Source organism: Notamacropus eugenii, chromosome 3 (assembly GCF_028372415.1).
Source record: "Notamacropus eugenii isolate mMacEug1 chromosome 3, mMacEug1.pri_v2, whole genome shotgun sequence".
Taxonomy (NCBI): Eukaryota; Metazoa; Chordata; class Mammalia; order Diprotodontia; family Macropodidae; genus Notamacropus; species Notamacropus eugenii.
In genome coordinates, this window is record NC_092874.1 from 254,325,263 (window position 1) to 254,340,129 (window position 14,867).

At 37.6% G+C, this 14,867-nt stretch overlaps 1 protein-coding gene and 1 pseudogene across 4 annotated transcripts in view; both read right to left on the reverse strand.

Moving 5' to 3' along the window:
• Positions 1 to 14,867, reverse strand: part of CAPS2 (calcyphosine 2) — a 71,223-nt gene that overhangs the window by 38,085 nt on the left and 18,271 nt on the right. For all 4 annotated transcript variants that reach the window (XM_072655402.1, XM_072655403.1, XM_072655400.1 and 1 more), the window contains 3 exons: positions 10,544 to 10,666; positions 8,868 to 8,935; positions 7,852 to 7,971 (listed from right to left, as the gene is read on the reverse strand). In XM_072655402.1, coding sequence (XP_072511503.1) covers positions 7,852 to 7,971; positions 8,868 to 8,935; positions 10,544 to 10,666 — 311 coding nt within the window. The remainder of the gene's footprint in view (positions 1 to 7,851; positions 7,972 to 8,867; positions 8,936 to 10,543; positions 10,667 to 14,867) is intronic.
• On the reverse strand, positions 4,937 to 7,281 carry LOC140534408 (polyribonucleotide nucleotidyltransferase 1, mitochondrial pseudogene; annotated as a pseudogene).

Here is a 14,867-nt window from a genome sequence, read left to right on the forward strand (position 1 = left end):
TAATTATTTTAGGGGAAGTTTAAATGAAAGTACTTAACCTTTCCAAAACAGTAACAAGTTTTCAAGCCATCTGTTAAAAGGAACATAGCTGAAAGGGACCTCAGAGTCCATATAGGCCAACTTCCTCATTTTACAGGTGAGGAAACTGAGCTTCCATGGAGGTTAAGTGCTAAATGCCTGCTATGGGCCAGATGTTAGGCATTGGTGATACAAAAACTGTTTCAGACTGCTAGGACTTTACAATCTAGCAAGGGGAGATAATATGTACTTAATATATATATGAGACTGACAGCCACATGTGTGAGAAACAGTAGGAAAATCAATTTGTGTGGACTATATGGTATGAGCGATGGAAACATGTATAATGCTTGGATAGGTTAAGTGGGAACCACGTTGTAAAGGGTTTTAAAGACCCAAAAGGGGAACTAATAGTTGATACTTGAAGGAGCATGGGAGTTTTTTGGGTCAAGAAGCAACATAGTCGTATCTGCACTTTAGGAAAATCATTCTGGAAGCTTTATGGAAGAAAAATGGAAATGAGGAGTGAGTTGAAGTCATGTGACCAATTAGGAGGCTATTACCATTGCCTGAGAGAGGGGTAATGAGGGTGGTCATTGTAAAAGTGGAAAGAAAAGGGCTAACACAAGAAATGTTGAGGTAAAAACAGAACTTGATAAATGACTCAAAACGTGGGGTGGGTGAGAATGAGAAGTCAAGGTTGTTTACACCTAAGTGATGAAGTTGGGTGACCAATGGTTTCATGGTGCAGTGAACAGAGCACTGGGCCAGGAATCATGAAGACCTTAGTTCAAATTAGACCTGAGATACTTACTAGCTGTGGAATTCTGGGCAAGTCACTGAATCTCTGAGGATAATAACAGCACCTACACCTCTCAGGGTTGTTGTGGCAATCAGAGATAATATTTGTAAAACATCTGCCACATTAGTAGATTATTCTTATTTCTCATGTTGGTACCCATGATGTCAATGATAAAGTTCAGAAAATGGATGTATTTGAGGAAAAATACAACTGGTTCTGTTTTGCATGTGTTAAGGCTGAGCTGGCTATAGAGACATCCAGCTGAAAAGGTTCAATTAGCAGTTGTTAAAGAGAGACTGGAGCTCAAGTGAGAGCCTAGAGTTAGTTATATAGATCTAGGAGCCATCATAGCATAAAGATGGTAATTATATTCATAGAAACAAGTGAGGTCACTGAGACAATGTGTGGAGAGGAAAGAAAAGAGAAGAAGGCTCAAGACAGAGGCTCCAAGTAGACCCATAACTTGGGGCCATGATATGGATGATAACCCAACAAGAAGACTGAGAAACAACAAACAGGTGGGAGGTAAATGAGGAAAGAGCACTGTCTTGTTTAAAAACCTGAGAACGTATCTAGGAGGAAAGGATGGTCAGCAATGTCAAATGCTGCAGAGAGAGCAATAAGTAAGATTATTAAAGGTTACAAGAATTGGTAATTAAGAAATCACTCAGGACTTTGGAGAATAGTTTCAGCTGAGGGATGGGGTGAACAGCCAGGTTGCAGAGGTTGAGAAACAAGTGAGAGAAGAGGAAGCGAAAGCAACAACGGAGACAGCTTTTACAGGAATTAGACTTTGAAAGGAAATAGAGACGCAGGAAAACAGCTTAAGGGAATGGCAGGACCTCGTAATGGCTTTTTCAAGAGCAGTGAGACTTGACCCTGTTTGAAGGCATTAGAGAAAGACCCAGGAGATGCAGAGAGATTAAAGAACAGATGTCAGAGAAATAATTTGAATTTAGTCTTCTGACTCCAAAGGCAATGCTCTTTCCACTGGTCTACGCTGTTGTAACATTTAGAAAAGGGGCACAAATTGGATAAGTAATAGAACCCTTTAACCTTTCCAGGTTGCTAGCCACACATTTAAGAAAGAAGCATCTCAGATAAATACTAAATCCCTTATAATTTCTATTTTATTTGATATGTTATATAATGGTAAAACTTCATTAAAATATTTTAATCAGATGAACCAGAACTCAAATATATGCATATGATTTGATACTAGAATAGTAAAAATTTGGTAGTTCAAAGTAAGCCAAACTGCAACTTCATCACAACATATGAAGCAAATGAAGAAAAAGTCACAGACTGATAGGTACTTCCTACTTAGTCTGGCATTGGGCTGCCTGAAGTTAAACAAACAAAGTAGGTAGAAGCATCCAATACACTGGTCACACATTTACAGAAGGAAATGGACAAGAATAATAAATGATGAAAAATTGTGACTAGCTTGTAGCTGTCATCAGTGGAGAAGCCAAACTAAGGAAATTATCCATCCAAGTATGTGCTCAAATAAGAACCATTTGCATGTCATGGCATCATCTCTCTGATGTCATAGTTCTCTTCTGAGAACAAAAGACAACAATCTCTGTGAATAGTAGTAAGAGCTGCCCTCTGGGGACCCAAGTGGAACCAGCCAGTTGGGCCACACTCTTTCTTTTTTTCTTTCTTTCTTTCTTTCTTTCTTTCTTTCTTTCTTTCTTTCTTTCTTTCTTTCTTTCTTTCTTTCTTTCTTTCTTCCTTCCTTCCTTCCTTCCTTCCTTCCTTTCTTTCTTTCTTTCTTTTTCTTTCTTTCTCTTCCTTCCTTCCTTCTTTCCTTTATTTTTCTTTCTTTCCCTCCTATTCCTTTCCCTTCTTTTTTCCTTTCCTTCCCTCTGTTCATATAGGGTATCATGCCCTTACCTGAGGGTGCTCTGCTCAAAGGAATGTAAATTTTGATCACTGAAGCCTCACAAGATATCATAGGGTTAACAGGCTAGATTTCTTTCTTAAGGACCATGCCTTAAACCCAAATCATTCTGGCTCTCAACAATAGGTCCCAAGACAAGCCCCACTTGCTCATTGTTAGGGCCCTGATTGACTCTAAGTGAATGTAAATAGCAATTGTTTCTGTTTAGGCCAGAAATCTAGTAGGTCTTCCCCGGCCAGATTGTTTTTTTCAAACTAGGTACAAAAGGCCATTCTCTGCCTCATTTTTTTTTTCTTTAACGTGTGCACTTTTATTTGAACTGGTCTTAAGTCAGTATACAGGTAAAGCTCCTCCCCTCCCCCAAGTACTGGCACCAATCTCATAAAACTTTCAGGGAGACTGTAAAGTCTTCATTCACATCTATGTTGGGGGCAAGGAGGGAATTTAGGGGGCCATTCAATATGGCTGACAATTTAAAAAAAAAGGAACAAGTATTAAGGTGGAAGATAAAAAAAGTTTTTATAAAGGATTACATTAGTTTACATGTAAAGCAATACTAGTACCTTCCCCCCTACCCCCTCCTGATCTGGATGTGTTACTTAGCTCCTTTACCCTAGAAGAGGACAGCCTTCATGGAGGCTCAAAACTCTGTAACAAAGCATTATACAATATTTGGAGTGACTATAAAAAAAAAACAAATGTACAATCAGAGTCCTGAAGATGCACTGTAGAACTTGGGGGATGTTTGCCTCCAACATACTTAGACTGCTCATCACCTTCACTGTTCCAGTTTTAAATCCTGAGTCAAGCACCAAAAAAAAAAAACAAACAAACAAAACCAAAAAAAAAAAATCAACAAATAAAGCCATGCCAATCTCATCTCTTTTTTTGGGCAATTATCATGTCACACTCTTTTGACAAAAAAAAGAAAAAGAACAAGCAAAAAAACTCAAGCAGTGCATTTAGAAGTATTTGTAATGGACAATGGAGGGCCCAGACTCATCATACTTCTGCTTGCTGATCCACATCTGCTGGAAGGTGGAAAGAGACGCCAGCATGGAACTTCCAATCCAGAGTATTTGTGCTCAGGTGGGGCAATGACCTTGATTTTCATTGTGCTGGGAGCTAGGGCTGTAATCTCCTTCTGCATCCTGTCGGCAATGCCTGGGTACATGGTGGTACCACCAGACAATACAAATCCTTACGTATGTCAATATCACACTTCATGATTGAGTTGAAGATAGTTTCATGGATTCCACAGGATTCCATACCTAAGAAAGATGGCTGGAAGAGAGCTTCTGGGCTTCAGAACCTCTCATTGCCAATGGTGACAACCTGACCATCAGGGACCTCATAGCTCTTTTCCAGAGAGGAGCTAAGTGCAGCAGTAGCCAACTCCTGCTCAAAGTCTAGGGTGACATAACACAGCTTCTCCTGTGACGTACAATTTCCCTCTCAGCTGCGGTAGTGAAATTGTACCATCTCTTGGTCAGGATCTTCATGAAGTAGTCCATCAGATCACAGCCAGACAGATCCAGATGGAGGATGGCATAGGGAAGTGCATGACCTTCATAGATGGGCACAGTGTGGGTCACACCATCACCAGAGTCCATCACAATACCAGTGGTATGATCACAGGCATACAGGGACAGCACAGCCTGGATGGCAATGTACATGGCTGAGGTGTTGAAGATCTCAAACATAATCTGAGTCATCTTTTCTCTGTTAGCTTTCAGGTTCAGGGGGGTTTCTGTGAGCAGCACAGGGTGCTCTTCAGGGGCCACAAGGAGCTCATTGTAGAAAGTATGATGCCAGATCTTCTCCCAGTTGGTGAAAATACTACGTTCAATAGGGTACTTCAGGGTCAGAATGCCTCATCCCCCAAGTAGCTGTCTTCCTGGCCCATACCCACCATCATACCCTGATGTCTGGGGTGCCCAACAATGGAGGGGAAGATGGCCTGAGGGGTATTGTCTCCTGCAAAGCCAGCTTTGCACATTCCAGAGCCATTGTCAACAATGAGAGCAGCAATATTACCATTCATGGCGAGCTTTGAAGTGGCAAGTTTAAACCCTAAAGAGACAGAGGAGGTGGTGCTGCACCTGGAAGCAGGGGGGAGGTGAGTGCATGCTGGGTGGAAGAGCTCATAGCTCCCTCATTTTTTTAATACAAATTATTAGAATTATACTTATGTTATATGTAAATCTGAGCAACAGAGGACATTCTGAAATTTTTGAAATCTTGATCAGTATATAAATAACATCTCCAATTCTTTTTTCACTTTATCACTGGGAAGAAGAACTGGATGACTGTGGAATAGAGTGTCCCATTACAATACTGCTTCTTCACTTAGTTGTGATAACATTTGTAGCTGGAGCCTAAAGCATTTTTCATGAAAGACTCATTCTTCCATCAGCAGGATCAAGTCCAAAGTATTTCACCTGAATTTCTTGACCAACTACTGATCCCAAGGAACTTGGACATTTAACCTTTCTTTGATCACGTTGGGAGTTATGAAGGAGTACTGCAGTTATATTTGGATAAAGTTTTATCATTATTCCTACCTCTCTAATTTCAGTTACTGTGGCAGTATAAACTGCTCCAAATCCTAACTGATGTTCTGGATCATCTTTGCAGATTTCAGTAATAAATTCTCTTGCTTCATTCATAGCACTAGGTGTTGGTGCAAACACTGAAAATGTCTCTTCATCCACCTAACAATCACCCCTGTTTTAGCCTGAAGTTTTTTTAAGTTATATCCACCTGGTCAAACTTTGTTCTTTTTGATAAAGGCACCTGAACTGTTTCTACAACTGGTACATTTTTCTTTCTACTTTCTCGAGGTTTTGAGATTGTTTTGTTCATAATCTGTAATATTTCTCTCTTGGCTGCTATAGCTTGTTGAATTGTCTCCATTGCAATTTTTATTGGTATTCCCAGTAATCTGATATCAGCCTGTAATGCAATTATACCCTTATTTGTTCCAGCCATTTTGAAATCCATGTCACCATTATAATCTTCAATTCCAAGTATTTCTGTCAACAAACGATAATCTTCAATTTCACCTTCTTTCTCAGAACTGTTTTTGGCAATCAGTTCTATTGCTTACACCAGCAACAGCAGATGAAATCAGAACTCCTGCATCCATCAGTGCTAAACTTCTACCACATGCAGAAGCCACAGAAGAAGAACCATTTGATTCCAGAACTTCAGATATAACTTTTATTGTGAAAGGAAAATTTTGGGGAATAACTGGATACAAAGATTTTTCAGCAAGCGCACCATGCCCAAGTTCTTTCCTATTCAGCCCAGTGACTTTGCCAGTTTCATTAGTTGCATAAGGAGAAAACTAATAATAAAGAGTGACATTTTTCTCTTTTATTCCACTAATAGCTCTTATAATAAGAGTCTGACTTCACACTGAATTCTAAAGAATCAAATGTAACTGTACAAAGTACCTGTGTTTGGCCCCTCTGAAACAGTGCTGATCCACGAAGGGTTCTGAACATGTCTACTTCACAACCAATACCCCTGAGTAATGTCAAATCTCGTCCATCACATCTTCTACATCCATTCAAGACAACACTTCTAAAAACTTCTTTTGAAACAACATTGAAGGATTCTATTATCTCACATGGATTGGCCTCTGGAAAATTTTCTTTTAGTAGTTCCTCAACATCTAATCTTATCTTGTTACTAGCATCATCTCTGGAAACTTTGTCATGATAAAAATCTGTGAAAACAGCATAGATCCTTTCCATGACATGTTCATTGCCAAATGTCACCATCTGTGGTGGGGCAGAAAATAGCTTTTCAGGGGTCCTCTTAGCACTTCCACCCTCTCTCATCAATTTCTGTATCCCCTAGATTATCTGTTGAGTGTGCTTCACCCCACATTTGATGGCGTAACAAAATTTATTCTCTGCAGCAGCTTCCAGAAATCACAATTTGACTGTTAGGTGCTCCAGTCACTACTAAATTTAAAGTACTACAGGACATTTCTTTTCTAGTTGGGTTAATAACCTATTCTCCATCACTTATTCCTACTCATACTGCACCAATGGGACCATTCCAAGGAATATCTGATAATGACAATGCTGCAGAAGCACCATTAATTGCTAAGACATCGGGCTCATTAACACCATCTACTGCTAAAAGATTACAAAGAAACTGTGTGTCATAAAAGTAGCCTGATGGAAAGAGAGGCCTGATTGAACGATCTATAATTCGACTCTCTTCTAAGATGGTTTGTGGCAATTCTCCCTGCTGCAGCAGCTTTCTGTTTATAGTCGATCACTAAAGGCATGAACTGAGAGGGTGAAGGCTTTGTTTTACTGACTGCTGTAACCATCACAGCTGTTTCACCTCACTGTACTACAGCACAGCCATCTGAATTTCTAGACAGGTTTCCAGAGGATATTTCCAGTTTTCTGCTGCCCAAGTTCACTGTCACAGTCCTGTGCTTCATGTTTCCCCAGAGCCTCACCCCTTTCTTGGAGAGAGGTTCTAGGTCCAGCCTGGTCCAAGGAAGGGCTGGCTCTTCAGTGGCCACAAGCCGCAGGCATAAGCAGCAGCATATCTCTCTGCCTCATTTCTTTAATTACTTAGTGGGCATTGCCTTAGACAAACTGAGACCTGGGAAAGATCTTAACTTAAAAAAGCCAAGATTTCACACTGCATTCAGGGCCATCTCTAGTTATCCTGATCTATATCTGGCCACTGGACCCAGATGGCTTTGGAGGAGAGAGTGAGGCTGACTGGACTTTGCATAGCCTTCCCTCACTTAACTACAACTCACTTACATGTCATGGCATCACTTCCCTCATGTCATGGTCCTCTTTGAGAATGAAGGACAAACAACAATCTTAAATGAGTTATCAAAAAAAGAAAAAGATGAAAAAAATCAATATTTGAACCTATCCTAATCCCATTCTTGTGCTATAAGTGAAGCATCAAAAAATAAATTTGTAAATAAGAGGAAGTCTCTAAAATGATACATATATTATTAATCTTCTGATAGAAAAAAATAAAACTTTTTTTTTTAAGGAAAAAGGCAAAGGGAAAAGGGGAAAAACTTTCCATACCAGTAGCATAGCTAGAATTTGTCAGCTTTTTAAAAACTTACTTTGTTTCATGAAGTGTTCGTTTCCTATAATGTAGAGGTGTCTTTTCAAGGAAAAAAGGAAGACAAGGAAGCTGTTGGCTACAAATTATTGAATTTTGTTCTGGGTCACTGATGACTGCTCTGAAATACAAGACAAATTGATCAACAATTAAATATAATTCCTATATTTGCTCCATCACTCTTCTATTTATAAACAGTTGGGATAGCTCACTTCTATGAGGCAAACAACTTTTCTAGTACAGTTGTACCTATCTCAGATAGGTACCAAAGAAGCATAGTATAATTAACACCAACAAACAAAAAAGATACTGATAGCAAAAAAATGAATATTGTAGTCTGGCCATTTTACTATGAATATTGTTTGAAATCAAATAAAAAAAACTGTGAGAGTGCTAAGACATCCATTGATTTCAACAAGTTATTAGATTATCACAGAAAAACTTTTCCATATCCTTAACCACTGGGGTGACTATTAATCATTTTACTCTCAATCTAATTAGCACTGAAGAGTTCATATATAAAGAAAAGTACATATTCGCAGAATAAGGGAAGCATAACCTTGTGTTCTCATGCATTCAGTTATGATTTCTATGTTTGATTAACTCTTCAGTATCTACACCCAATCCTGACCTCTTCCCCAAAATCCAATGGCAGTTCCACCTATTTAAAGGACATTTCTGCTTGGATATAATTAAAAGAATTGTCAACTTTTATCTACAGGACTTTTAAGATTTACAAAGGAATTTTCGTATATTATATCCTTTTCTCACAATGATCCTTTGAGGTAGGTACTACTAGTATGGTTCTCCTCATTTCGACAGAACTGACATTTAACACTGAAACTTGGACATTTCACTAACTTTGCCCATAAAGGAAAGGAAAGGAAGGGAAAGGAAAGAGGAAGAAGGGGAATAGGGAAGGGGAATGCAGAAAGGAAAAGGGAAGGGGAAGGGAAGAAGCAGTAGACACTGAAAAAATTGTTATTGGATAAATGCTACTCAGTACTAAAAGTTTACCTGGATAATTGATCAATCATTACTTGTTCTATTACAGCTTGTTGCTTCTTCTCGGCAGCTACAACTTCCTAAGAGAAACAAAAAAAGGTAAGAAAGTAATAGAAATAACAATTTCTTTTTCCCATAGCACAGAGGAGCAATGAAATGGGCTAATAGAGGAATCCAAAACATTATTCTGAGCATTTTTCCATAAAAACAATTCACATTTATGTAGCAGAAGGATATTTATTAGACCGTAAATTTAGCTGGTGTAGAATTTAAAGATAAGCAGGGATTTTTAACCTTTTTTGGAGTCCTAGATCCCTCTGCAAGTCTGGTGAAGCTTATGGAGCCAAACTCACAATAATGTTTTAAATCATGTAAAATAAAATATGCAATGTAGCAAAAGGAACAATTATTATTATCAATAATAACAGTTAACATTGATCCGTGCTGTAAAGTTTACCAACATGTTACATATGTTTTCTCATTTGATCCTCACAACAACCCTGTGAAGCAGGTGCGATTATTTATCCCCATTTTACAGATGAGGAAAACAAGGCTGAGAGAGGTTAATTGATGTGCCCTGAGTCCTACAGCTAGTAAGTATCTAAGGCTGCATTTGAATTCAGATCTTCTGGACTCCAAGGCCAAGTGTATATACACTATGCCAGCTACCTGCCTAGAAAATCACATTTTTTAAAAAAATAAGTTCATAGACCCCAGGTTAGTAGCCCTTGAGTTTATTATAACCCTTTGTTTTAGAGATGAGGAAACTGAGGCCTAAAAATATTAAGTGACTTAGCTGTGGCCCAACGAGCAATAACTGGAGAAACTGGTCACTAAACCCTGGTTGCCTGATTTCAAAGCTGATGCATGTTCCATTCCATCTCATCATCTGAGAATTTAATAAGTTCTTGATCTGGTTCTTTGCAGAGTAGACATGGGGAGAAATATACCTCAGCTAGCAAGAAGTTTAACATTTATTACCTATACTTCAAAATTCGACTACAAATTTTTCTTTTCAATAATTTTCAGTCCACTTGCATTGATATGACAAATCTTCAAATGATAAGACTGATTCAAAGATGTGACAAATTAATTTAATTCTTTATATGTGTTTAATATTAAGTTTCTAATAAAATATTTTAATTAAAATGATTACCAAAAATTAAAATGATTAATAGCCAAAAGCTACCAAAAAAGTTTCTAATAAAATATTTAATTAAAATGATTAATTACCAAAATTATTTAATTAAAATGATTAATTACCAAAAAATTAAAATGATTAACTACCAAAAAGACTAAACTTTAAAAACAGCTTTTTGAAGTTTTCACTTTTTCTCTGATCAATTAGAAAGGAGTTTAATACATCGTGAATTTCATTTCTCTTTGAGCTTAAATTTAATAGTCTTTAAAATAATAAATATATCATGTGGTAAAACATTTTTCCCAGACATTTCTTATACTAGATAAGTCCAGATAAGTCCACTGTCATAAATGGTGGTTATTATCATTTTACAAAGTATATTAGGATATCATAAAATGTTTTATCTTCCTAGTGAAATGAGATAGCATTAGCATTTTTTAAAATCAGAATTCATCCATATTTGAAAATAAATCCCATGCCCTTCCCATGAGAAAAAGAATCATCATATAGTTCACCAAATCACTAAGTCCAAATAATGGTAACTTACAGCTTGAGATCTCTTTTCACATTGCCGCATATTGAAAGGGTTATTTGTGTAACATTGCTGCAAAAGGGCTTTCCTGTCCAAAGCTGGAATGCTGTCCTTGACTTGTTCATCAACATGTGCATTCTATATATAAAACAATGCATGTGGCATAAATAGAAATATTTAGACAGAATAATCAGTCTTAACAAAATAAAATCAGACTTTAAACCAGTACCACACAAAACCATTCTAAAGTTTGGATTAACATACACTTTGGATCTGGCAGAAATTTCAAAACTATATAAGTAGCTATGTGTGAAATAAAAGAATAGATGATCATGAATTATATTTCTATTAAAAGGCATTCAATTCTTAGGAGTTTTTTTTTCCTTTATTACTTGTTCTATTACAGCTTGTTGCTTCTTCTCAGCAGCTACAACTTCCTAAGAGAAACAAAAAAGGGTGAGAAAGTAATAGAAATAACAATTTCTTTTTCCCATAGCACAGAGGAGCAATGAAATGGGCTAATAGGGGAATCCAAAACATTATTTTGAGCATTTTTCCATAAAAACAATTCACATTTATGTAGCAGAAGGATATTTATTAGACCGTAAATTTAGCTGGTGTAGAATTTAAAGATAACCAGGGATTTTTAACCTTTTCTGGAGTCCTAGATCCCTCTGCAAGTCTGGTGAAGCTTATGGAGCCAAACTCACAATAATGTTTTAAATCATGTAAAATAAAATATGCAATGTAGCAAAAGGAACAATTATTATTATCAATAATAACAGTTAACATTGATCAGTGCTGTAAAGTTTACAAACATGTTACATATGTTACATTTGACTGTGAATAGAAAAATAATAGGATATTCCGTATCTTCTCCTCTACTTCCAAAATGAAAACTTCAGACCAAATTTTGTTTGTCAACATGGGGAAAAATTATTTCACTATTAATATTCTTAACTCTCTGTCATTATTAACATTTAATGTTAAAATATTACAAATACTAAAATTGAATTTCTGGACCAGTGATATAACGTTACCTTAACACTAGTCAATTAAAACATTTTCTGGACCAAACACTTTTACCTGACTATAAGGAAATCATGAACATAAAATAAACTTCTCTCTTTTCTATGACCTGTTTATGGGATTCAATATAATTAGTCATGCTAGGATATCCTAATATCACAAATTTTAAGCCAGAAAGGACTTAAAAGATGGTCGAGTCCACCTATCTCATTTTCTAAACGAACAAAGGGAGACTAAGAGAGGTGAGATTAGTAAGTCACAGAGCAATGGTTAGAACTCAGGTTTCCTAACTCTCAATTTCACGCTTTCCTACCATACCATTCTATCTTAGCTTGTTTGATTTACTTAACAAGAATGCCATAATGAATAATGGTTGATCATTATTAAATGACTCATCTTCAAAGAGAACTTTGGAAGCCACCATTAATTGTATTAGTCATTTAAAGAATTTCCTTCCTCTTCCCAAGTGAAAGATTGTAAAGAATCTTTAGAATTCCTCTTTGAAGTAACTTAATATATATATGGGTTTTACATTCCAAGTACATTTATAGATAAGCAAATAAGTTATTCAAAAGTGTCATCTTCTTTATAGAATTAAGGAAATCTGGAGAAGTGCTTGTGGACTGCAGGTAAAAAAAAAGATATGAAATTAGATTCTGAAAATTAGGACAACAAGCTTAATTGTTTCTAGTTTTTGGAAAATTCTAGAATAGCTTATTAAAGGGTGAATATATGAACACTTAGAAAGCAAAGTGGTACTCACCATAAGCCACCATGAATTTATTAAGACCAAGCCACTGTAGAATAATTTCACTTCTTTGTCTGAATTATTTAATCAAGGAAATGCTGAAGATAAATAGTTATACTGGGGAGTTTACCAAGTTTACCAAGCCATTTCTCAATATGTTCTTGTGAACAAGATGGAAAGATTTGAATTATACTTAGGTGTATATAGAAATGACTGAACAAAAGAACCTAGAGGGTATTTTTAATGAATCTGAGTCAGACTGGAGGAAGATGTCTAGCAATATGCCCCCAGGTTATTATGCACTTGGCCTTGTTCAGTCTGAAACCAAAGGCCTAGGTTAAGCTATGGACAATTTATTTATACAATTAGAAGATTACTTGAAATTGGGAGGAAGATTTTTTTTAACGGATAACAGAATCAGGATACAAGATTTTGAACAGGATGGATCTAATAAGAAAAAAATGTGAAGTCCTATATTTGGGTTCAAGAAATCATTCATATGGGGAGGAGAGGGGAGAAAAATCATTGTTCCAGGCACTGTACTAAGTGGTTTTTTTCCTTTTTATAAATTTTACCTTATTTGATCAAAGATAGTATGATAGTGATATAGAGAACTGTTCATTTGAAAGAAAAATCTAGCCTTTTTGATAGCCTACAATTTCAGTATAAGCAAATAACATGGAAGCATTATGTCCAGACCAGAGAATGATGGTACCAGTAGAATGCAGTCAGGCCTAATCAGCCTCTATCTATCTAGAATATTTTGTTCCAATTTGGGGATGACATTTTAAGGAGGATGTGAACAAAAGGAAGAAGGCTGACCAGAAAAATAAATGTTGTAAAAGGAGTGAATGTTGAACTATGGATATTTAGTCTACAGTTAAGGGAACTAGCATTTATTAATCACTCACTGTGTAGCAGGCATTGTGCTAAGCACTGATGATACAAAGAAAGGCAAAAGTAGACCTTCAAGGAACTCACAGCATACTGGGGGAGATAACATGCAAAGAAAACCAAACAAGCAAGATATATAAAGGCTAGGTTAGGAGATAATCATAGAGGGAAGGCATTAGCATCTAGAGGACTGAGAAAGGTTATCTTCTGGAAATCTATAGAAAAAGAAGGGGCATATAAAAGACACATCTATTCAGTTCTAGAGCCAGAAGACCTAGAAAGGGTAGAGGTCATTTTAGCTCCCAACCTCTGATACTCTCTGTTACTATAATCCTGGATGGGTCACTTAATCTCTCAGTATCCCCAGGCAATCCTGAGATTAGAAATTGGGGAGAATATATTGATTTGTAATGATGGAAGGAATTTGTTTCCTCATGAGGAGGATGCCAGTATCCTACACAAATGAAATCATATGTCTAATTCAAAAATAGTTACTTTCTGCCCAGTCTCTATATTGATAATGCATTGTTTGCTTATTGTTAATGTAATTTTGCTTCTTGGGGGGCTGTGTTAAGAGAGTGGAGTAAAAGCAGGGATGAACTTGAGCTCTACCACAAGTTCCTTCAGATTCCTCTAAAAAGTGAATCTGAACAAGTTTTGGAATGTCAGAGTCCACTAGGAGACAGAGTGTGACAGATTTCCAGCCCAGGACATCCTGGAAGGTAGATGGGAAGGATCAGTTACATGGGGCAGAGGGAGTGTGGAGTGCACAGCCTGCACCAGGGTAGAATCTGCCATAGCAGAGTGGAGCAGGAACAGCCCAGCCAGACTGAAGCAGAAGCAGTAGTGTGGATTCTCAAACATATCAGCACAAGACAGGAGTCTAGTAGAACTGAGTAAGACAGAAACACAGGGCCCCCAGTAATAGTAGCAGCCACTTCTGAGACAATTAGCCCATAGATTAAATATCTGAAAGTCACCTACTTGAACTTCTGGGAGCCAAGATGGCAGAGTAAACTGCAAGTGCTCTCAGCCTCCCCTTGTTGACCTTGAAAAACTGAGAGAATATTTCCACAGGAAAAATCTTGGAATAGTGAAATCAGCAGAAGGGAAACACCAGTCTTTTAGCTCAGGAGGCTAAGGAGATTGACAGGAAGGGTTCCTCTTGTTGTGGCTGAAGGGGGCCAGTGGAGGACCAGAGGTGTCCCAGACAACCTCACCTCAGCGGTTTAAGAGGAGATCCTGAGCCCCAAGGGGGTGGAGCCCATAAGCACCAACACTAAGACCCCAAATGTGCCTTAGCACACCCAGGAGAATTGGGTAAACACCAGCACAAACAGGGGTTTACCAGCTGCTGAGTCTGCCTGTGCTGTAGCTCAACCCTAGGGGAGGAGGAGATCTCCTGTGGCCAGACCACCTCTCTCCCACACTTCACACAGTGAACTTCAACGTAACCCAGGGGAAACTCAGAAAGACTTCACCTGACTTCAGCTTTGGCACATAGCAGCCAACTCACCACCAGGTAAGCTGCAGCATTATGTAGCTTTTAGTTGAAAGAATAAGAGGCCACAACACACAAAGCCAGTAATCTCAAGTAAGCCTCAAGCTCCCAGCACAAGAAATATGGGCCAGAACCCACTATGCCCCAGAAGCAGAGACCCACTTTAA